Genomic DNA, 23523 nt, shown 5'->3' on the forward strand with positions numbered 1-23523 from the left:
CTCGCTCCCCTCTCGCTCCAGGTGGCTCTCGGATCTGGCAAGTTTAGGAAACAGCCGGGATGCCTAGGCGCAGCTGCAGCCCCGGGGCCTCGCCGGGCCCCTGCTCTCCCGAAAGCCCCGGGAGCTCGCGGGGCGGGAGGAGCCAGGTGCTCCCTGGCCGCCGGGCGCGCACTCCGCCCCGGGGCGGGGCTCACCTGGGCCGCAGGTAGGCGGCTCCCGGTCCCCTGGCCCCGGCCCCGGAGGCGCGGGCGCGCGCAGCCAGCCTCGGCCTCCCTCCCCGGGGATCCGGACGCGCACACAGGGCCGCCGGCGCGGGACAGGAGCTGGGCGAGGGGCCCGCGCCCGCTCACCATGGTCAAGGCACGCTTCTCCAAGTTCCTGCAGAAGCTCGGCCTCCCCGGCGCCGGCCACCAGTACGAGCGGCTGGAGAGGGTCGAGCTGGAAACCTCGGTGAGTTTGGACGCCGCCCGGGCGCGGAGCGTGGGACCTGCCCCTCCGCCCCCCCGCGCCCCGATCCCGTCGCGTCCGCGTGGTGCGCTCCTCCAGCCCGCCCTCCGCCGCCGGGTTCTGGGGAGGAAAGGCGCCTTCCTAGCAACGCCAGCTCGCGTTTCTGCCCTGGCCCTGCGCTCAGGACGCGGAACCCCACTTTGCGGAGGCGAACCTGAGCGCTAGGCGCGGAGAATACGCCCCTCCGAGGGCACAGGGCTAGAACACCGCCTCGCTGGGAGCTTACTCTAGGTTTCTCCCACTCCGGAGAAATGAAATCCCGGGTCTCCACGCCTAGGCTGCTCTATGGATTTTTAAAAAAATATATTTTATTGATTTTTTTTTTTTTTTTTTTTTTTTTTTACAGAGAGGAAGAGAGAGGAATAGAGAGTTAGAAACATCGATGAGAGAGAAACATCCATCAGCTGCCTCCTGCACCCCGACCCCCCAGCCCCCTGGAGATGTGCCCACAACCAAGGTACATAACCTTGACGGTATCAAACCCGGGACCTTTCAGTCTGCAGGCCACGGAGCCAAACCGGTTTTGGCATGGACTTTTAAAAGCTACTAGAATTGGGGGGTGGGGGAGGAGAGAACAGCAACAGAACACTGCGCACATGCTTTAGCAATCAGAAATAATGGTGAAAATCAAGGTAACAGTAGCCAGGCCTCCCAGCCTCGCTGCCAGTGCTTCCAGTGCCCTTGTGAAAAGCCACTCAGGTTTGTCTGTTGACTTTGCAACCTTCAGATGGCTCTAGAAGAAACCACCAGGATCCGGAGGGAGGGGAGTGTGTACTAGCCCACACACTGAGACAAAGCTGTCCCCACAAAGCCCTTCCGCTTGGAGGAGCCAGAAGTGACAGTGGTGACAACTGATGGTTTTACTACTTTCCCCTGAGCTTGTAATCAGAACTCACAGCAGGACACCAGAGCAGAGGGCACAGCTTCACCAGTCATTGAAAAGTAAAATCCTGAAATAGTCCCCTGGGGGGCGCTCATGAGACCACAACCCTTTCCACTGGTGAAGGGAAACCTCCAAGTTAAGTTTACTTCATAATGAAAGGGATCAGCTGGAAATACTTGATTTAAAATATTTAGTTTCCTCCCAAAGAATGAAAGTAGTCGAACAGTTTGGTTGTAGGATTCCTAAATATTGGTGCATTTTGAAATGGCATTTTATAAATGGACTAGAGGCCAGCTGCTGGAATTCATGCGAGGGTGGCGTCCAGCTGGCCCCTATCATGCCCCTGGTGGTGGCTGGGAGAGAAAGGGATGCGGGCAGCCCCGCCCCTATGGGGGGAGCGGTTGGGGCGGGGCCAGCTGAGAGGGAGGGGCTAAAGACGGTTCGCCGCCCTCCCCCCCTCCAACTCCCAGTTGAGGGGACAATTTGCACAGTAGCCTTTTATTATATAGGATATTAGCATGTGGATATTCTGGCGCTAGGGTGGCGGGCCACAGAGCTGTGTGACTAGCAGTTCTCAAATTTATTTTTCTGAAGCACTGTGTGTGTTCAACATGGATTGGGTAAAGAGTTCCATTAGTTTGCCAAAATCCATTTCTCTACTTGCATGCCATGCGATGTGTTTTGTTAAAGAAGTTTGAAGTTAGTGTGCCAACATGGTTGCCTTTTCTGTGTTCTTTTTCTTTCCACTGTTTGATTTTTGCATTACACTTGGTATTTTTCACGCACTCCTGATGTGTATGGAGTTGGTTATGATCAGATTTTATGAGATATCCAGGTGCCCCAGTATCATCCAGGTGTGCCAGGCATGGGGATGAAATAGCATGAATAGAGCTGCTGGGGTGAGCTTGATTTGCGCAACAAAGTGAACTTCATTCCCCCCATACTTCCTAAAAAGGGTGGGACAGGGCTTCAGCCTGTCTGTAGGTGTGGAGTGGCAGGGGCTCCCCTCTGGGCTGTGGACCTGTGCTCTCAGCTGCACCCTGAGGGGATAATTGTCAGTGTAGCGTGACCCGGCAGCCAGCATCAAAGGCGGGTTGAGAAGCACAGTGTAAAGGCAAACGGGGAGTGTGGTGAGGGAGGGAGGCCAGCCCACCCCCGTGAGGCGACCTGCTTACTGCCAGCTCAGCTCAGAGCCCAAACAGCTCCTTTGCTCTCACATTAATGCCCTCCAATTAGAACTCTTTTTCTCTCAAGAAATTTGGAAAAAAGAAGCAATGTTTCCACGATAGTCCCAACTCTCATGAGCACACTATGGGGGGGGGGGGGTGTCCCTCAGCCCAGCCTGCACCCTCTTCAATTTGGGACCCCCTCAAAAGATGTCTGACTGCCCGTTTAGGCCCGATCCCATGGCAGTCAGACATCCCTCTCACAATCCAGGACTGCTGGCTCCCAACACCTCTGATTGCCCTTAACTGCTCTGATTGCTCCTAACCCTTCTGCCTGCCAGCCTGATCACCCCCTAAACACTCCCCTGCCAGTCTTATTGATGCCTAACTGCTCCCCTGCTATCCCAATTGCCCCTAACTGCCCCCCCTTGCTGGCCTGGTCACCCCCAGCTGCCCTCCCCTGCAGGCCTACATCATCCCTAACTGCCCTCCGATGCAGGCCTGGTCGCCTCTAACTGCCCTCCCCTGCAGGCCTGGTCACTCCTAACTGCCCTCCCCTGCAGGCCTGGTCACCCCTAACTGCCCTCCCCTGTAGGCCTGGTTGCCCCTAACTGCCCTCCCCTGCTGGCTTGATCACCCACAACTGTCCTCCCCTGCTGGCCATTTTGTGGTGGCCATCTTGTGTTCACATGGGGTGGCCATCTTGTGTGTTGGAGTGACAGTCAATTTGCATATTACTCTCATATTAGATAGGCTGTTGTATGCAGTGTGCTGGGCAGTCTCTGGCCCGCTCAACCACTTTGCCCAGTCACCCAGTTATAATAGCGGTTACTGTTAAGAACTTGCATTTCCTCCCGGTCTCTTCAGTTCAAGAGAAGTTTTATTGTAACCGTGAGAGATGAGGATGTCAAGACTCCCAGTGGGGCCAGGTGCTAACGGCACTTCTGTACAAAACAGAGTTCATGGGGGAGGCTGACAGCCAACAGAGAAACCAAGAGATGTCTAACATCCAGAGGTCTCAGGTATGATGGAGAATAGAGAGCAGAGTGACGGGGTGGCAGACAAGTGGTTGAGACGGGACTAGTGTGGAGTCAGAGTTAGACGCATCAGAGGCAGGAACTAAGCACAGCTCTCATGGCTCCTAGGACATCTCACTCTGGCTGTATTTTCATTGTAATGAGGGGGGGAAAGTGTAAGAGAAACCCCCTTAATTACTGCTGACCTGATGGTTGGGTAAGGAGAATGTTGGACCAGAAATACCTGCTTCCAGGGTGACTGTGTGAAAGTTGTCTTGGACCCTCAGGGCTCCCACCTCTTCACTGAGACTGTGTGGCTCCACCTGCACTGCCTTCTGGTTGGTGAGCGGGTTTATCCTCCTGGGACTCTGCCGGGGGAAGGCTGGGTTCCAGCTTACTCGTGGAACGGCCGGAGGAGGGTCGGCTCCCAGGCCCACTCCCGTGGTTGCTTGCAGGTCTCTGAGCCTGGCGCGATGCTCCTCTCCCCAGGGCTGCCTCCAGAATGCTTCCCCAAGGATGAACAGTCTAGCCTACTCTCAAGGGAGCAGGATTACTAGGGTGTGAATACGGGGAGACTGGGATGATTGGAGCCTTCTTAGAGGCTGCCGTCCACAGCGGTAGGCAGAAATTGTTCCTTAAATGAGATCATTCACATAAAAACCACGTGCATGGTGTATTCTAGAGTTGTCTAGTTTTGTTAGTGTTTTTATTGGTCTTGAGTTCTATTTATTTAGACTCTTCTAAATTTGATTTTGATAATGCTCAGGCTGAGAATGTCTACTTACACGTACTAAGTGGCATTTCAGTGTCTCAAACATGTGTTTGCTGGTGTAGTGAGGGACCAGCAGCCTGTGAACGCCCACTGGGAAGGCTGTCAGTGGGTCACTGTAGAGCTGGCTGGGTCGCTGTGTGAGGCAGTGAGCAGCGGCCATTGTGGAAAGAATATTTCTTCACTTGGGCTTGATTACCATCCTTGCTGCCCATCCACGGTGGCAGGCCGGCAGCTGTGTACAAAGACTGGATTCACACAAAGCCCCGCTAACAATGTGACGGCACGTCTCAATGGTTCGACACGTTAGGGTTAACTCCTGGATGCCTCGAGCTGCACGAGGACGCCATTGTTTTCACTGAGAAGCTCTCATCCCTTCAGCATGTCATGATTATTGTCTCCAGTGCAATTGTGACTGTCCCCCCCTCCCCCAAATACCAGCATATTGGCATTTGAGTGACAGTTTTGCCTTCATTAAATTATGCTCCTATTAGTTGTTTTTAAATCTATTTTTTTATGAACCAGGAACTATATATATATATATATATATATATATATATATATATATATATATTCCTCCCTTTTTCTTTTCTCAACTTGTCATGGTTATTTTCATAAACCACAAGAAAGACTTGCCCAGTGTGGAATTCCCCTTCACTGCCCCACTTTGCTCCCCCTTTCCTCCTTGGTGTGTGTTGGGGTTGTGGGTATCATTTGCATCTAATCGGTGTGCAGAAATCAGATGGCTGTTTGCGTGGGCGGCCCTGGCCCCTTTCCTCGCCGTTCCTGAAAGGCTGTGTGGTTAGCAGCACCGGAGCCTGTGGTCGGGGCTCCCCAGATGCGCATTCTGGTTCTGCCACTTGCCGGCAGTGAGACCTTGAGCACATTCCTCAGTCTGTCGTGCCCCTGCTTTTCCTTCTGGACGTGAGGTCATGGCTGCACACACGGCAGAGATCTGTTGTGGAGAGTGGAATGGTCACGGGAAGCTTTTAGGGCAGCACCTGACCACAGTATTTATTATTCATGCCCAACTCATGCTTTTTATTTTCTTTTCTCTTTTAATTTTCACCAAGGAGGATATTTTCACCATTGATCTTTAGAGAGAGTGGGAGGGAGAAAGAAAGGAGGAAGAGAGGAAAGGAGGGAAGGAGGGAAAGAGGAAGGGAGGGAGGAGAGAGAGACACACACACACACACACACACACACACACACACAGAGAGAGAGAGAGAGAGAGAGAGAGAGAGAGAGAGAGAGAGAGAGAGAGAGAGACATTGATGTGAGAGAGACACAACTGATTGCCTTCTGCACGTACTCCAACTGGGACCTGGGACCAAACTTGCAACCGAAGAACATGCCCTTGACCAGGCCGACACTCTAACCATGGAGCAAACCTATGTTTTTAAAAAAACCTATATTTTCTAAAATATGCATAGGGTAATTCTGTGCACCTGCACCCTCCCCATTTCTGCAGGATATACAGTTCAGGAGAGCGTTCCTGCTGTGTGGGTGTTTTTATTTAACCAACCTCTGTGGATGGGCATTCCGATGGATTCCTGTTTTAATGGTTAGAACAATGTCCTCAGGGACCTCTGTGGAGGCACCATGCTATTTTGAATCCTTACAAACGTCCCCGCAGAAACCTGAGGCTTTGAGGGTGCAGTGACCTGTCCAGGGTTGGAACCCTGGGCCGCCTGGATTCTGTGCTGGAGTTTTCTCTCTCCTGGCCTCGTTTCTCTTTATACGTTGCTGTTTTCGCCTCTGTCAATGATAAGTATTTTATGGAGAGACCTGTTGAGGTTGTCAGTAGCCTGTTTCTCAGACTGTTTTCACTCGTTAGTGTCAGCATCCGTTGATGATCTTTGCCCGAATCAATTACGTTTAGAGCATGTGACAAACCGTGGTTTTCTAATTCTGTCACTCCTTCCCGCTTGGTTACCTGGCATTCCGGTACGAGGAAGAGCTACCCCTTCTGCGTATTTGCTCACTTATTTACTCATTCGCATCTCATTGTCAACTCATGGATTCCTATTTTATTAAGGGTGTTATTTTTGTTAGTATCTCTCATTTTGATGCTCAGATTGTCCCAGATTTGGCCAATAGGAGCCCCTTCATGGTGACATCTTGAATTTTGGATATATATATTTTTTATTGTTCTTTGAGCACGTTCCTACTTTCTGGCACAATGAGAAATTCCAGCCTCGCTCGGCACCTTTCCTGCCCTGGCCCTGGATCAGCCAATTCTCCCAGGATTCTCGGCTCTTTTTACTGGAAGAGTGGTATGGAAAACCAGATCTGGGGTGAGGTGTGCACATGCTAGTGGGTGTCATAGCTTCTGGGCCCTCTCAGAAGGGGGGGGGGAGGGGAGAGAGAGAGAGAGAGAGAGAGAGAGAGAGAGAGAGAGAGAGAGAGAGAGAGAGAGAGAGAGAGACACACGGACCATAGATTGCAACCAATAAATTCCTCAGGGTCAGTGCCAGCTCTCTGTATGTGTAACTTCCTTCACCACCAGCAGCTCCCATTATCCACAGTATATTTACTTATTGTACCACCTCCCTGTCTGTAAGCAGTCTTCTCACCTTGCCAGCCAATTGTTGGCTCCAGGTCGAACTGGCCACCACCTAGTGTGGCCATCTCCTCACTTGGGCCTTGACTGCACTGCCTGCCTGTAAACAAGATATGTACTCCGGATATCACATTTCATCCAATTGTAGCTCTTTGCTGCTGGGGCCACACAACCATCACACACACACACACACACACACACACACACACACAGTACCCAGCTATAATCTCCAGGACTGGGAGGCACCCCTGAACCCATCTTGACCTGAGGCTGGAGTTGAAGAAGCCCTGCCTCAGCAATCCTCTGGATGGATCACCTCATTCCCATTTGACAGAGGAGAACACTGAGGCTCAAAGAAGGTGGGGGACTGCCGAGGGCCACACAGCTGGTGGCCAGGGGAACTAGAATTAAAGCCCAAGATTTGTGAGATGTGGGCCTAGGGATGCTCCCTCCCCCTGGCTTGCTACATTTAGGGGTCCCCTCCCCTCCCTAACATTGAAAGGCATTGGGCAGGTCCTCATGAGTTCATCTGTGATGCTCTTGCCCGAGGCTCCAGCCTCCTGTTTCCTATGCTCCGCAGAGAGCCGGCCTCCTTGTGGCTCCTCTGTGCCCTGCCTGGGGCTCCCCGCCCCCACCCCACCCCCCGCCTTCCTGAGTTCACATCTGCTCACCTGCTCTGTCTTTCATTTTCTGAGCATCCCTTTCCTGGGACGCTCCCTCCTGCACGGGCTCTGCCCCCACGCTTGGTCAGGACGGGGTTTCCCTCTTTGAAGCATCCCTTCTCACGGTGGTGCAGGATTCAGAAAGGTACAGAAGGGTGTCCTTCGGAGGCTCTCGCTGCCTCTGTCTCCCCGCCTGGTGTGAGGCGTGCCTCATACACAAGCAGATACACGTTCTCCTTTCTGTGTTACAGAGGCTAATGTGGTACCATATTGTACATCTGTTTCTTCCCGACCTATTGCTACTGGCACCACTCCTGGGAAAACTGGTGGGCAGTGTCTATTATAACTTAAGGGGCATATACCTGCAGCCAAGCGGTTCCACTTCTGGGGATGTGCCCAGGAGAAATGAGGGCTTATCTCTGCTCCAAGACTGTTCATAGCAGTGTCATGGATGATAGGCCAAACTAGACCATAATGCCCAATCACATGCAAATCTATAATAATAAAAGCATAATATGCTAATTAGACCGGACATCCTTCCGGACGACCTTCCTGATGAAGCTGGGGCTGCGAGGGAAGCCTGAGCCCCGGATACCAGTGGGAAACAGGTGCCGGCAGCCGGGGGAAGGAAGGCCTACTCTTGCACGAATCTCGTGCACCGGGCCTCTAGTAGTAAAATAAATTATGGCATTTCCATGCAATGGGATACTTGAAACACTACACAGCAACGAAAGAGAATGAATCACAGCTATGCAACCCTGTTCATGGAATAACACAGACGAATCTCAGCAAAATGACATTGATTGGGAGAAGCCAGACGTAAGAGTACCTAATATGATTTATGTATGTGGGGTCCCAAAATAGGCAGAACGCATCCATGTTGATGGAAGTCCAAACGTTGGTCAGCGTTCGCGGGGTGACAGGGCACGAGGGAAACTTCCGGGAGCTGGAGAGGTTCCAGGCTGCATCCTCGTGGGGCTCCTCAGGGGCACACGTGCAGAACCGCACCCCGGTACACGCCTAAGGTGGACTGTATTGTCCCGCCATCGTTACGGCCTGTTAGCTATTCTTTATTGTCCGGCTCCGTCCCTTGACTGTCCCACTTCTGGAAAGCCTTGGGGGCACCCGCTGCCCTGGGCCTTGCCCTCACCTCTCCTCCAGGAAGCGGAAGGACCCTTTCCTGCTTGGACTCCCATGGCTCTCCAGGGCCCAGGCGCTCCCCACCTGGTGTTTGGCCTGGGAGCCATGGGCTTTTTGGTCCTCCGAAGAACAGGACCCTATGGGGCTGGTCTTTGGATGCATCTCCAGCCAGGTAGCCTCAGCTTAGCCCTGGCTGCATATTACAGTCACCCGAGCTTTTAGGAACCCTGAAAAGCAGGCCCCACTCTGTTGACCTAGCCATCAGGAGAGCCGTGGCAGGTATATTTTTACAAGATCCCAGAGGCTCCTCAACGTTGGAGTCGCTGCTGTTATAACCCCCACTTTCAGGAGGGGAAACTGAGGCAGCCAAGGGGGTGGATTTGGACAAATGTGTTGGAGAAATAAGTGTTCACATCAGTCATTGGACTGGGAAGCAGTCCTTGGGGTCTAAGCCAACCGGTGCTTGAAACGAACGGACTCTGAGCCGAAAGGGCAGAGAGAGCCCGGTTCTGGCTCAGGAGGCCGGTCTACCCCCAGGTGCCATGTGCTCACTCCCTCAGCCAGCTCATCTCCCAGCAATGTCATGTTTGCCCTGTGCGGTTCCATCCGGAAGCTCTGCTAGGTTAAATATTTGGCGCTGAGCTGTCTGCTTGGGGAAACACTCAACATCCTTGTTCCAGACTATTTCCTTGGGGCTCAGGATGGCCCCACTCACCATCGTCTGCCCGGGGATGCCAGCGTGGATCTGTTTGCTGTGAGAAAACAATAACGTTGGGGGTCACAAAGCTGGCACGAAAGGTCACACACTGTGCGATTCCATGTATACGAAATATGCAGAGTAGGTCGGTCCATAGAGACAGACAGCAGATTGGCGGCAGCCAGGAGCTGGGGGAGGGGGGTGGGAAGAGAGGAGAGAATGGGGAGTGACTGATAATGGGATGGGGTCTCCTCTTGGGGTGATGGAAATGTCTCAGAACTGGATACAGGCGGTGGTTGGACAACATTGGGAACGTGCTAAATGTCACTGAATGCTTTAAAATGGTTAATGTTACATTATGTGGATCTCACCTTAATAAAAAGGAACTAATAAAAAAAAAATAAAAAAAAAAAAGAGGAGACACAAAGGAGAAGGGAGGGGGGCTCCCCCTGAATCAGGTTTGACAGGAAGTGAGAATCAGGGGTGCCCTCCATCAGGGCGTGCCACTCGCGTTACTGATGGAACATGTCCTGACTGTAGCCAGACAGATGCCTACAACGTGTATGTGTCCTTAAGGGAGCGAGAAGGCTGCACGTGAACCCCCTGTGCAGAAGTCACCCCCATGCGGGCAGGGCCGGAGGCCGTGTGCTCAGTCCCGGGTCCGAGGATTCTGCTCTCTGAGAATGAGACGGAGGGAGCCTGCCCGGGTGATGTTTCAGGTCCCCGGCCACATCATAGCAGCCTCGGACCCCAGGAGGGACCTGGGAGACCCCCTAGTGGGTGGAGAAGTGGATGGGAGGTAAAAAATTGGAGACAGCGAGTGTAGATGACTTGTTCTGGAGCCTGATTGTAGCAAATGAGAGGAGGAAGTGTGACATCTCCATCGTGAGCCCAGGCAGGAGGCTCTGATTCAGGCAGAAAACCTAAAAGAGTATTGACATGCTTCTGGGAGAGAGTGGGGACAGCAGGGATGAAAGGCCAGGGATGGGGGGTGGCAGGGTGGGGCGGAGGGCTGAGACCTCCAGATGGTTCAAGATTGTGGAGGGAGTTTCTATCTGTGACCTATAATGGCTTCATCTTTTATTTTATTTTATTGAGGTGAGATTCACATAAAATAAAATTAACCATTTTAAAGGGAACAGTTCAGTCATTTAGGACAGTCACAGCACTGTGTGACCACTACTGCTAGGGGGACCCGGATAGAGGGTCCCAGAACACGTGTGTCACCCCTAAAGGAAGCCTCACCCCATTAGCAGTCACTTCCACCCCCCTCCCCTGGGGGTCAGGACTTCAAGATGTGTTGTGTTGAGGGGAAACAATTCAACCCACAGCATAGCATGTGTCACCCCCCTGCCTTTGTGTGGCTGAATAACGTTCCCCTGTGTGGCTGGAGCCATTGTGTCTGTCCGCCCCTCGTGGTTGGGCGCCGGCTGTTGTGGATGGTGTGGCTGTGATCACCCAGGAACAGGCCTCCATGTGAGCCCTCGCTTTCCGCTCCCGTGGTCACACAGGTCACGTACCTGGGAGTGTGTGGACGGCTCTCACTTTGGAGGCAGGTGCCCTCCCACTGGGTCTCAGACTCTGCGGCATGGGGCGTGGTAGGCGTGTCCTCAGCCAGACTCCCTCCAGGCTGCCTGTCCCTGCCCTCCCCACTGAGCCCCACAGCCTCTCTCAGCCACTTGGCTGGCTCCCAGAGCTCAGGCAGCCCTGCCCTGCACCTGTCAGAGCCCAATTCCTGAGAAAGGGTGGGCACCCCTGCTAGCCTTTCTGTGACTCCTCACCCAAGGATAATTTTCCCATTGATTGTTAGAGGGAATGGAAGGGAGGGCTGGAGGGGGAGAGCTGGGGGAAAGGAAGGAAGGAAGGGAGAAGAGAGAAAAAGAAACTTTGATGCCAGAGTTGGTTGCCTCCCCCACGCACTCCTTGGGGCGTGGGATCAAACCTGCAACCCAGGTACGTGCCCTTGAGAGGAAATCAAACCTGAACCCCTTGGTCTGCAGGCCAATGCTCCAATCATTGAACAACACTGGTTAGGGCAGTGGTCGGCAAACTCATTAGTCAACAGAGCCAAATATCAACAGTACAATGATTGAAATTTCTTTTGAGAGCCGAAAACAGACTTTTGCTCATGGGCCACGAAGTTTCAATCTCACTGTACATGTGTGCCCACACGTGGTATTTTGTGGAAGAGCCACACTCAACAGGCCAAAGAGCCACATGTGGCTCGCGAGCTGCTGTTTGCCGACCACTGGGCTAGGGTGACTCCTGCTGAACTTGACCCACAAAGGCAGGGGAGTTCTTTCGTTGTTTTTCTGGATTTTTTTTTTTTTATTGTGGTAAAATATAGATAACATTTACTATCTTAACCACTTAACAATATATATAAAATATATTTATTGATTTCAGAGAGGAAAGGAGAGGGAGAGAGAAATAGAACATCAATGATGAGAAAGCATCATTGATTAGTCTCCTGTACAATCTACACTGGGAATCGAGCCCACAACCCAAGTATGTGCCCTGACCAGGGAATTGAACTCTGACCTCCTGGTTCATAGGTCAACACTCAACCATCGAGCCATGCCGGCTGGTTTAACCATTTTTAAATGTACAGTTCAGCAACATTAGGCACATTCATATTGTTGCACAACCATCACCACTATTGGCACCCAGAACTTTTTCAGTGTCCCTAACTGAAACTCTGTCCCCGTTAAATATTAACTGCCCTTCCCCTCCCCAGCCCCTGGCAGCCCATTCTCCTTCCTGTCTCGGTGAATTTGTTTCATCAGTGACTGGGCGGGATTGAAACCCGGTCTGTGCCCTTCCAACCTCTGTGCTCCTTTTGATGCTCTCTGCTCCTTCCTGTTCTTGAGTTTCCTAAACGTAGCTGAGCCACCAAGTAATGTCCATCACTGTGTTTCCCGCCAAGTGTGGAGGCCTGGTACCCACAGCAGCTACTGAGCCGGCACGTCCTGGGAGCATGCAGTAGGTCTGGGCTGATCGGTACGCATGCGCTTGCTTGATTCTGCAGCAGCATGACCAGGAAGCCATCATCAGCCCCCTTTTGCAGATGAGGAAGTTACAGTTGGGTGAACGGAGGCTTGTGGCTGAGAGCCTGTTTTCGTACCACACAGCCAGGAGAATCAACTGCATGCCCATGTCCAGTAGTGTCCTGAGCTCTGACTGACAGATGCCTGGGGAGCAGCCAGGGGTACCAGACATTGGTCCCGCCTTCTGGAGAGGCTGCTCTGTGAGCGGATAGAGACGCTGGATGACAGCCACTCGCTGGTGATTGCCGTGGCATCAGGAAGAAGCCAGGATGCTGAGGGCAGGGCAGGCTGACTCATCTATCTGGGAAGATGTCAAGACAGAATGATCCCTCTCTCTCAAAGCAGAGTTTCTCACCCTCAGTACTCCTGACTTTCTGTTCCAGATCATTCCTTATTGGGGGAGGGGGGCAAAGGGGTGTCCTGTGCATTGGGGGTTGCTTGGAAGCATGTGTGCCTCTCCCACCAGACGCCAGCAGCACCCTCGCCCCCCAGTTATAACCAAACGTGCCTGCAGATGTTGCCCAGGTCTCCTGGGGGCAGACCGCTCCTGGCTGAGGGTCCCGTTTCAGAGTCTGGTGTGGGGGCCACGGAATGTGCACGGGACTCCTTTAGGGCCACTGGCAAGGCCATTCCGGGGGACACGGGGCTCCTCCATGGACAGCATGTGTCTCGTGGGCCCCGGAAGCAGGCTGTTAGCTGGTGTGCTGCTGCCCTAACGGACCAGGCTTCTGGGGGCGAGCCTGGGGGTGGGTATGTGAGTCTGCTGAAGCCCCCTGAAGGCTGTCGGGTTTTCATTCTCAGAGCAGCTGGACTCTCCCCACGTGTTCCAAGCATGTGTGTGTGTGTGTGTGTGTGTGTGTGTGAGAGAGAGAGAGAGAGAGAGAGAGAGAGAGAGAGAGAGAGAGAGAGAGAGGAGGGCAGAGAGGTAGGGGAGGGGAAGAGAGGCCTGGCTTTACATTTTCCAGGGCCACTCGGGGTGCTGTACAAGAAGTGACTCGGGTATGGTCATGCCAGAAAGAAATGGCAAGACCGAGCCCAGCGGGGTAGCAGGTCCTAAAACCCTAGCACACCTGTCTGTGGTGGAGCGAGAGCAGAGCCCTTCACCCGCACGTGGAGCCAGCTCCTGAGGACGGAAGCAGCATTCCGTGTCGCGTTGTGAGGCACGGTTTCCTCCGTGAGTCTCGTACAGTGACAGGGACGGTTGCCTAAGGAAAGCTCATGACCCCCAGGGAGCCTGCCGAACAGCCTGTGCCACCCGCGTGCTTCCCGGCCCCTGCCTCCGTGGGCAGCACCCCGGGGACCGAAGTGGTCAGTAGAACCTTCCTAAGCGAGTCGGGCACGTGGCATGTGCTGGTGTGGGAGGGGGCTGGCGGGGGGCTGGCGAGCAGGAAAAGAGGAATGTGCTCCTCTGTTCCAGCTGCAGGAAGAGGGAAGAGGCTAGCCAATGCTCCCTCCCCTTCCTCCTTCCCGGGCCCCACCACCTGGTGGAGAAGGAAAAGATGGCTATCATGTCCCAGGCCTAGGGATTCTCAGAACAACTCATGTTGTCAGGGTCTGAGGTTTTCCTGTGTTATGTACGGCCTCCCATGCCCTCCGGGTGTTCCCTATGCTTCTTCCCCTGCCGCCAGACACTAACCTCCAGGGGGTTAGGTCAGGAGCTCCCGGGGCTGGCTTGTCCGTTTCGTGATTTGGAGGCTGGTTATCGGGATCAGTGTGTGAGACTTTGATCTGTGCAGTTAAGATAACGCCCGCTCTGTGTGTGTGTCATACTGTAAAAAGACACACAGGCCGTGGCCGGTTTGGCTCAGTAGATAGAGCGTCGACCTGTGTATCTCCGGTTGCAGACTTCTCCCTGGCCCTGGCAACCAATCGATGGATGTGTTTCTCTCACATCGATGTTTCTCCCTGTCTTTCCCTCTGTCTTCCGCTCTCTCTAAAAAGTCAATGGAAAAACATACTCGGGTGAGGACTAACCAAAACAAACAGAAGACGCGTAAGTACAAAACCTCCACTTGCTTAACATCACCTGCTTTTTTCACAGCTTGATGAACAATGTGAGCTGAAAGCCATCGAGAAAGAGAAGGCGGTGGTAGCCCTGCCACCCAAGGAGGCGAGCAAATGCCGCAGAGAGGATTTGGCCGAGGCGTTTTCCGTAAGCATTGGATTGGCACTTGATGCCAGTTGTGGGAAAGGTTTTAGATAAAGCAGGAAGGAGCACAGTGTCCTGAAAGCTGCTCTTTCTGTGCTGACACGTTTGTTATCGTTGTTTAAAAATGCTATTGTGCTGGCCGGGTGGCTCAGTTGAATGGAGCGCCATCCTGTGCACCACAGGGTTTCTGCTTCAATTCCTGGTCAGGGAACATACCTAGGTTTCTGGTTCGATTCCCAGTTAGTGCACATGTGGGAGAAACCCATCGATGTTTCTCTCTCACATCTATGTTTCTCTTTCCCTCCCTCCTTCTCCATCTCCTTCTCTCCCTCCAAGCTGAACTGTTCTGATTTCACATGAGGCCCTTACCAGAGGACTGGCATCCTCTCTCCCAGATGCTCAATGACTTATTTCTCTTGATTATAGAGAAGTCATAACCCACACCGCTATACAGAGGCACAGCCAGTGCTGAATCCAGGTGTTTTCATATCAAAGTTCAAATTAAAAAAAAAATAAATATATATATATATATATATATATATATATATATTATATATATATGTTTTAATTATTTATCTATATCTATCTATCTATCTATCTATCTATATATATATATATATATATATATCTATATATATATATATATATATTGATTTCAGAGAGGAAGGGAGAGGGAGAAAGAGAGAAACATCAGTGTGAGAGAGAATCATTGATTGACTGGCTGCCTCCTGCAGGCCCCTACAGGGAATTGGGCCCGCAACCCGGGCATATGGCCTTGACTGGAATCAAACCCAGGACCTATCACTCTAGCTGCTGAGCCAAATTGGCTGAAGCCAAAGCTCAAATTCTTGACCACCTCCTCTTCACACCCTTCATCTTTTATCATCTATAATGTTGCCGATTCCAGATACCAAATTCTCACATTTCTCAAGTGAATTTGAATTCCTGGCCAATGCAAAACTAAAAGAAAGAAATTAAAAAGAACACCCCACTCTATAAAACTCTTCTCTGAGGCCGAAGGACGTGGCTTGCTCCGTGTTTCTCTTTATGTAGAAAACTGAGCAAACATAATATTGTGTTTGTGTATCCACTCATAACCCACCACACTTGATAAAAACAAAAGGGGGGGAAAACCGTTACTAATAGAGGGCACGTGCCACCATTTCAGGGACGTTGGATGTCCGTGTTTCATGCCAGGCTTTCCTGGAGAAGAATTCAAATGTCTGTTTAAATTCAAGTCCTGCTTATTAGTATTTTGGGGGGGGGGGGGGATATTTTTCCTTGCCTAGACTTTGTACACCACCTAGAAAATGAGCTTGATTTTCTTTACCGAAAAGAATCTAGAAACCAATTCAGCGTTCCCTGCCACCTCGACCACCTGGGAGAGCTGTCTTGACAAATTTTTAAAAACAAGGGTGGCTCTGCTGCAGCCAGAACAGTGCAGCTTCCTCCCGCAATTACCAACTCAAATGAACCATCTTCACGTTAGTTTGTGTAAAGAGCTTGAAGCTGTGCCTGGCACAATGTGTGTGTGTGGTGATGGTATGAGACAGGCCTTCTTTCTGTTATTTTACTTTACAACATAAACCTTCCCATTGTAAGAATTTTCAAGTGTACAGCTCGGTGGTGGTGAGTACATTCACATTGCTGAGTGACCAATCTCCAGAGCTCATTCATCTTGCAGCACTCGGCACCCACTGGACAGTCCCCTCCTTTGGCTGTTGAGAATAACGCTGCTATGAACACACGTCACAAATATCTCTTCAGGATCTTCTTCCAACTCTTTTAAATCTTCACACCCAGAAGTGAAATTGATGGGTCGTGTGGTATTCTATTTTGATATTTTGAGGAAACTCCATATTGGTGTTTTTTGTATGTGTGTGTGTGTGTGTGTGTGTGTGTTTGTTTGTTTTGTTTGTTTTTTTTTTTACAGTGGCTGTACCATTTTACATTCCTAAGGCCTTTTTTTTTTTCCAAGAAGAAAATGTGTTTCTGCATCTCCCTGTGACAAATTTAGGCCCCGGGGTGTTGTTTTGTGCTGTAGTTGTAGGCCAGGAGTGCAGTCTAATTGAAAAAGAATTGGGGCTATGGGTTTCCTTCTCTCTCTGCCCTTAATGCTTGTGGTCTTTGATGGTGCACGTGGCTGGGTGCAGAGTGGGGACTCTGTGGCTTGGGGTCCTCGGCACTCACTGGCCCACCAGTGAGCGTGGGCTGGGCCGTCTCCCTGCAGGTGGACTTACAGAATGGGCTGTCGGAGTTCTCGGTGACACAGCGCAGGCTGGTCCACGGCTGGAACGAGTTTGTTGCTGACAACACTGAACCCGTGTGGAAGAAATATCTTGATCAGGTAGGACCATAGGCGTCATTCCCTGCTTGTCTAATGGGGAGGGTGGGCAGTCTTTCCTTTGTTAAAAAATATTTTAAACTATGTTGTTGTTTTTTTTATTGATTTGAGGGGGTGGGGGAGGGAGGAAGGGAGAGGGATGGAAAGAAAGAAACATTGATGAGGGAGACATCTATCAGCTACCTCCTGCATGCCCCCACTGGGGACTGAACCCACAACCTGGCATGTGCTGGTTCATAGGTCGATGCTCAACCATTGAGCCACACCGGCTGGGCAGTCTTTAAATATTCACCGAGGGTGTCCTTGGGCCAGTCCCAGGGCGTGGGGCATCTGTGCGACAGAAATAAAAAGGCTCTCCTACACTGAGGCTGCTCTCAGCCAGCAGGAGGGACGGACACTAACTCCCCAGGCAGCGTGATCAGGGACAGCAGTTGCTACGTTCAGGAGGGTTTCCCACCTGCTAGGCCCCATGCTAGCTGAGGGAGTAAGTCCACATTAACTTACTTTATCTTCCTCCTAACCTCCATTCTGAGATGAGGAGCGTGAATACAAAGAAATGGAAATATCCCCAGACTGTGTATGGGTGCCAGATTTAGCAAATAGACATATAGAATGTCCTGTTAAATTTGAATTTTAGACAGATGAACAAAAAACAATATTTTAGTACTAGAGGCCCGATGCACGATTTGTGCAAGAATGGGCCTTCCTTCCCCTCACTGCCAGCATCACCTTCGCTCTGGTGGGAGCCGTCTTTCTACCTTCCCACACTGCCCAGGGGCCCAGAGTGGCTGGGGTAGTGTGGAACTCCTGCGCTGTCGCCATGGCGGCATCGCAAACATCCCACCCAACTCTTGGCTGCTCAGCGCCTGTGTATGCAAAATAACCCGCCATCTTTATTGGGTTAATTTGCATACATACTCCTGATTGGCTGGTGGGTGTCACAAAGGTATGGTCAATTAGCATTTTAGTCCTTTATTAGATAGATAGGTAGATCCCAAATGGTGCATGGGACCTATGTCTACCAAAAAAAAAAAAAAAAAAGGTTTTTGTTTATCTGAAATTCAGATCTTACTCAGTGCCCTATTGCGTATCTGGCAACTGGAGCCTGAAGTCACATAGCAATGCTGGGCAATGAGCCAGGCACTTAGCTGCAGGGCCCCTGCCCCCTTAACCACTGCTGTTGGTGCAGGCAGGGTGCTGAATGGAGGGCACACAAATCAAATGCCTGAAAACCACTGGGAAGAGGAAAGAAAAATTGGGAATGGACATGGCTGCAAGTCCCAGTTTAGAAGTTAAGATCCCCATCACCCACCCAGTACCAGCTCAGAAAGCCCCATTAGCAGGCAGATTTTCCCAGATACCTGAAGGCATTCAGTCTGCCTTGGTTTCTTCTCCCTGGAGTTTTGCACCCTTTCTCCCATCCCTGACACCTGCCTCTCCTAACCCTAATCCCCACCCCGTCCCCATCCAGGCTTCAGTCGTGTTCTATTGGCTCAGCATTTAAAGGTTTCTTGATTGGTTGTCTGGGGACCAATCACAGCACTCCTTGTAGCATCCTCACACTCTCCTCCAGTCCCCACCCTGCTCATTGGTTGGTTCTCTGCACTGGGATGTCATTCACTGATGCATGTTGGCAGCAAAAGGGCCTTCTGCGTGCAGGTGGCTCTGGCTGCCTGGAAGCTTCCTGGAACCCCAGTGTTGAAAGGAGGTGGTGGAGGTTCCTGGAAGTTGGAGTTCAGAGAAGGAGGCAGACACACTGGCCACGGGGGACATTTTCCTCCTACAGTCGGGCCTCCTCAATTCTGCCTGCCTGCCTCTTCCACTAGGACCACCTCCCCGCGCCCCCACCCCCTTGCTGAGTACAGAAAGCCCATCCTCACTCATGCATTAACTCTTCATATGCGCTGAGCACCTGCCGTGTGCCAGACGTTGTGCTTCTCCTGGCTGTCTCTTCCAGTAACAGGGAACTCTTCTCTTCACACGGCAGCCCCGCTTCTCCAACTCAGGAGACTCACCATTAGAATTCTACCTGAGCGTGACCCACGACACGCTGCCCTGGAATCATTAGAGTCAGGCTATCAGGGTTCAAATCCCACTTTCCAGCCTTGTGACTTCAAGCAAGGTATTGAACATCCTTGAGCCTCAATTTTCCCCATCTCGAAAATGGGACTAATACACACTGTTCTGCGTTTTACCTAAGAAGAAGCTTAGCACTCACTGAGCTGCTCAGTGAAGGCTGTCCTGTGTAAGTTGGCCCTGATTGGAGCGTAGCAGGTAAGTGCTCAGGTTAAGGAGTCAGTCTGACCTGAATGGACCCTGGGGAAATTCAGTGCCTCTCAGAGCCTCTGGTCGCTCACTTACCAAGCAGGAGTAATAACAAGCGCGTGTGCCCAATCAATGGTGGTTGTTTTTATTGTTGCTGTTTGTCCAGTGGGTCACCAGCTCCCCGGCACAGTGAGGTCCCAACAAGCCCCTCCCTGCCTCTCCCTGACTGTGTGGGCTTGGAAGGGGCTCCCGGAGCCGGGAGGGATCTGATCGTCCACGGCCAGGGCGGCATGGGGGGCATGTGGTGTGTGCTCCCATTGGGCCTCTCACCTGTTTGCTGTGCGGCCCCCGGAAGCCAATGTCAGTGAAAATGCAGGAAGCCATTCCAGGAGGAGGACCACGGGATGGCAGTGGTCTTTCTCCCCCAGCCCGGCGTCACTGTAGTTGTTGGCAGGGAAGCCTGGCTCTGAGTAAGGAGCCGGGTCACACCACTACTGCACAGCTAGAATTCCAGAGAAGAGCCCACCCACCTGCTTTCCTTTTTCAGTTTAAGAACCCCCTGATCCTGCTGCTGCTGGCCTCTGCCTTGGTGAGCATCCTCACGAAGAACTATGAGGACGCCGTCAGCATCACCGTGGTGAGTGCGCGGCGCCCGGGCAGCATCAGTCCCCAGACCCGGCTGCCCAGGGCCGTGCCTGGGGTTTGCTTACTCACTATGCGAGGGAAAAAGAGCTTGGCTATTGAGAAAAAAGGAAAATGCAGCAGAAGGAAAGAGCAGCAAATCCATGTCCTTCTCTGTTCCCCGTGGGGTGTCGGGGTTTATGTGGCCATCGCTCCGTTGGTGGATGCCCAGGTGGCTTCTGTTCTTTGCCGTTTGGAACTCTGTTGCAAGGAGTTCCTCTCCCGTGACCCGGGTGGAATTGCTCCATCCTGGCTGTGCGTGCAGCCGTAGCCAGTTTGGCTCAGTGGAAAGAGCATCGGCCTGAGGACCAGGTTGTGGGCTCGATCCCTAGTAGGGGGCGTGCAGGAGGCAGCCAATCAATGATTCACTCTCATCATTGATGCTTCTATCTCTCCCTCTCCCTTCCTCTTTGAAGTCAATAAAAATATATATATTTTAAAAGAAGTAATTGTTTGTAATCTGTTACCTAGAGAGAACCACTGAGCACCTTAAAAAAATATTTTTTTAATTGAGGTGAAAAGTCACATAAAAAACCCAACCATGTTAAAGTGAACAAGGCAGTCACGTGTAGTACATACACAATGCGGTATGGCCACCACCTCTATCCAGTTGTACAACATTCCCATTTTCCTAAAAGGGAACCCATGCCCATTATAGTTGCCCCCCATCTCCCCTCCTTGGCCCCTGGAATCCACCAGTCTGCTTTCTGTCTCTGTGGAGTCACCAATCCTGGCTATTTCATACGAATGGAACCACACAATATGTGACCTCTCACGCCCGGCTTCTACTGACCACCTTGTGATGGATGTCACCCCGGCTTCCTCTGCCTGTCAGGCACTCCGAAAATACAAACACGGACTCATTCCACACCGTGAAACTTGCTGCTTCTGTTTAAAAGGCTGGGGTAGAGCCACACCTCCTGATGTGGGATGGTGTTTACAGGAGGCCGTTGAGTGAAGAGGCAGTTTGTAAAAGAGCATGTCTCCGCTCTAGGACCCTTTGTGATAGGTGTGTCTGTGCGGGAAAACCTAAAGGGGGACCCCACAACATGAACCTTTCATGGTAGGACTTAGGGTGGTTTTGCTGCTCTTTTTTGGCTTATCTCTTTTCTTTCTTTAATATATTTTATTGATTTTTTTTTTTTACAGAGAGGAAGGGAAAGAGATAGAGAGCTAGAAACATCCATGAGGGAAACATAGATCATACCCCCCACTAGGGATGTGCCCACAACCAAGGTACATGCCCTTGACCAGAATTGAACCTAGGACTCTTCAGTCCACAGCTGATTCTCTATCCACTGAGCCAAACCGGTTTTGGCAGCTTATCTCTTTCCTAAGTTTCTGCACAGAACACTTATTTTGCAAACAAAAACGAAATATATTTTGAAAGACGATGACCCCCCCCCCTCCCCCGCCATGGACTCAGGCACTGCGTCCCCGGTGTTAATGCCCCTCCGTTTGCTCCTTAGGCCGTGCTGATCGTGGTCACTGTTGCCTTCATCCAGGTGCGTATTTCCCGAAGTCCGGGGTGGGGTGGCCAGGCGTAGTGGGAGCTCTGTGGAATCCCCACCTTTGAAAAGCACATTTGATGTGCTTCCTGCCAGGAGTACAGATCGGAGAAATCTCTGGAAGAGCTGACCAAGCTGGTACCTCCCGAATGTAACTGGTAAGTCAGAGACCCCTGGGGCTTTCTGGTTCAACAGAGGAGCTGGTGGACTGGTGGTGAGTTTGGCACAATTGGTATCCCTTGTAGGGTGACATGGGAAAACGATGTGGTACTGGGGTTCTGGGCTGGTGGTCCTGCCAGTGGGTTACCTGAGTCCTTGGGTCGGTCATTCGGCTTCCCTGGGCTTCCCGTCTGTCATTAACATCTAATCAGGTGCCTGGCCTGGGGGCCACAGATGATGCAAATGGCCCCGGGAAGAGGGTGCCCATGAAACTCGTCATACACTGTGCAAAACTGTGCATTTTCCCAAAAGAGAGCGTTCAGAGGTTTCATTGGATTCTCAAAGGGTGGACTCAAGCTGAGATGCAGGGCTTTATCAAGCTGAGGCATCAGGACACTGGTTGAAGGGTTGGACAACATGAGAATGAATTCCAGGGACTTGTTAGCAGCCCACCAGCCTCTATCCTGTCCAGGCATTTCCACGTTGCTGCCTGTGATCGTGCAGCCCTTACCAATGATATTTAAACAGAAAAGTGACAAAAGTATCTGTCAGTACCTCATGGGCATTTCTGCTTAGCTGTGCTGTCCAGTACTTGTCCAGTCAAATATGGTTACTGAGGATTTAAAATGTTGCAGAGGCAGATATTACATGCCCTTGACCGGAATTGAACCTGGGACCCTTGAGTCTGCAGGCTGACACTCTATCCACAGAGCCAAACCGGTTAGGGCTTAACCCACCATCTTTGTTGGGTTAATTTGCATATTTGCTCCTGATTGGCTGGTGGGCATCACAAAGGTATGGTCAATTAGCATGTTAGTCTTTTATTAGGTAGACTAGAGGTGGTCTGTGCTTCCCATTGGCTCTCTGTGAACCTCTAGTTCATTGGCTCTCTGGGAATCCTAGAAGGCAGCTCCTGGTGGCCCTGGCCCACCCCCACCCCCTAATAGGTTATTATTAACTTCCTAATTAAATTATTTATTATTAATAAATAATTGAATTTGTAAGGTGGCTTCTGGAGCAATAGGTTCACAGAAGCACGTCCATTGTCCAAAGGACTTCAGCATACAGAACCTATTTTCTGAAGGATAATTCTGGGGAAAGAACCTTAGCATATATTTGAGTACATATGACACCATTGAGCCACAGGGCTGGCAGATAGAAGGATCTTGTGAAATAGAGTTCCACCTCTCAAGCAATCAGTAGTGTGTGTATGTGTGTGTGTGTGTGTGTGTGTGTGTGTGTGTGAGAGAGAGAGAGAGAGAGAGAGAGAGAGAGAGAGAGAGATTGGCAGAGAATAATGAATAACAAAATAGAGACAAAAAGGATATGTGGAGGCATGAGAGAGGATGAATCAGTTCTGGAAGGGTCCTTGGGGACAGTAGAAATGTCGGGGCTTACTGATGGGATGCATGAGGCTGTCAGAAATCCAGGTGTGTGATGTGCTGCAGAATCCCGTGAGCAAATGGGAGTGTAAATGATTGATGTGGTTTGATGTGATATTAAGTGTAAATATCAAGCCTTGACCTTTTAGGTGAATAGATACATTATTGATGTCCTCAGAAGTTTTGCCTCTAAAAGACGTTTTATTCTCGGGAGCAGCGGTGGCAGGCAGCCTGGCAGAGTTGAAAGAGCATCGCAGATATGCAGCCTCACTCTCTGGGTCTCCGAGGCCCGTTTTACAAATTAGGAGAAACACCTGCCACGCGCACCCTTCCTGCGTTACCCCCACCCTTGGTGCAGCCATTAAGTATTTATTGAGCACCTACTGTGTGCTGGGAGAAAGAGTGCTGGGGTTATAATCGGTGGACATGATTAGGTGCATTAGAGCCAACAAGACCCCTCAACACGCAAAGCCCCACAAAAATCAAAACAAACAAAAAGGCCTACAGAGGCACAGTGGTGGCTGGCGGAGGAGTGGGGCAACTTTAAAAGCTGGAGGCCTCCCCCTGATCTGACATTTAAGGGAA

At 51.4% G+C, this 23523-nt stretch overlaps 1 protein-coding gene across 1 annotated transcript in view; it reads left to right on the forward strand.

The window, feature by feature from the left end:
* The first annotated feature begins 238 nt into the window (after window positions 1-238).
* Window positions 239-23523, forward strand: part of ATP2C2 (ATPase secretory pathway Ca2+ transporting 2) — a 54744-nt gene continuing 31459 nt past the window's right edge. The window contains exons 1-6 of the mRNA XM_084905556.1: window positions 239-450; window positions 14492-14602; window positions 16830-16946; window positions 19756-19845; window positions 21359-21394; window positions 21494-21555. Of these exons, the coding sequence (XP_084761682.1) occupies window positions 352-450; window positions 14492-14602; window positions 16830-16946; window positions 19756-19845; window positions 21359-21394; window positions 21494-21555 (515 nt within the window). The 5' untranslated portion in view covers window positions 239-351. The remainder of the gene's footprint in view (window positions 451-14491; window positions 14603-16829; window positions 16947-19755; window positions 19846-21358; window positions 21395-21493; window positions 21556-23523) is intronic.

Source organism: Pipistrellus hanaki (genome assembly GCF_964339955.1).
Source record: "Pipistrellus hanaki genome assembly, chromosome: 15".
NCBI classification, from domain to species: domain Eukaryota; kingdom Metazoa; phylum Chordata; class Mammalia; order Chiroptera; family Vespertilionidae; genus Pipistrellus; species Pipistrellus hanaki.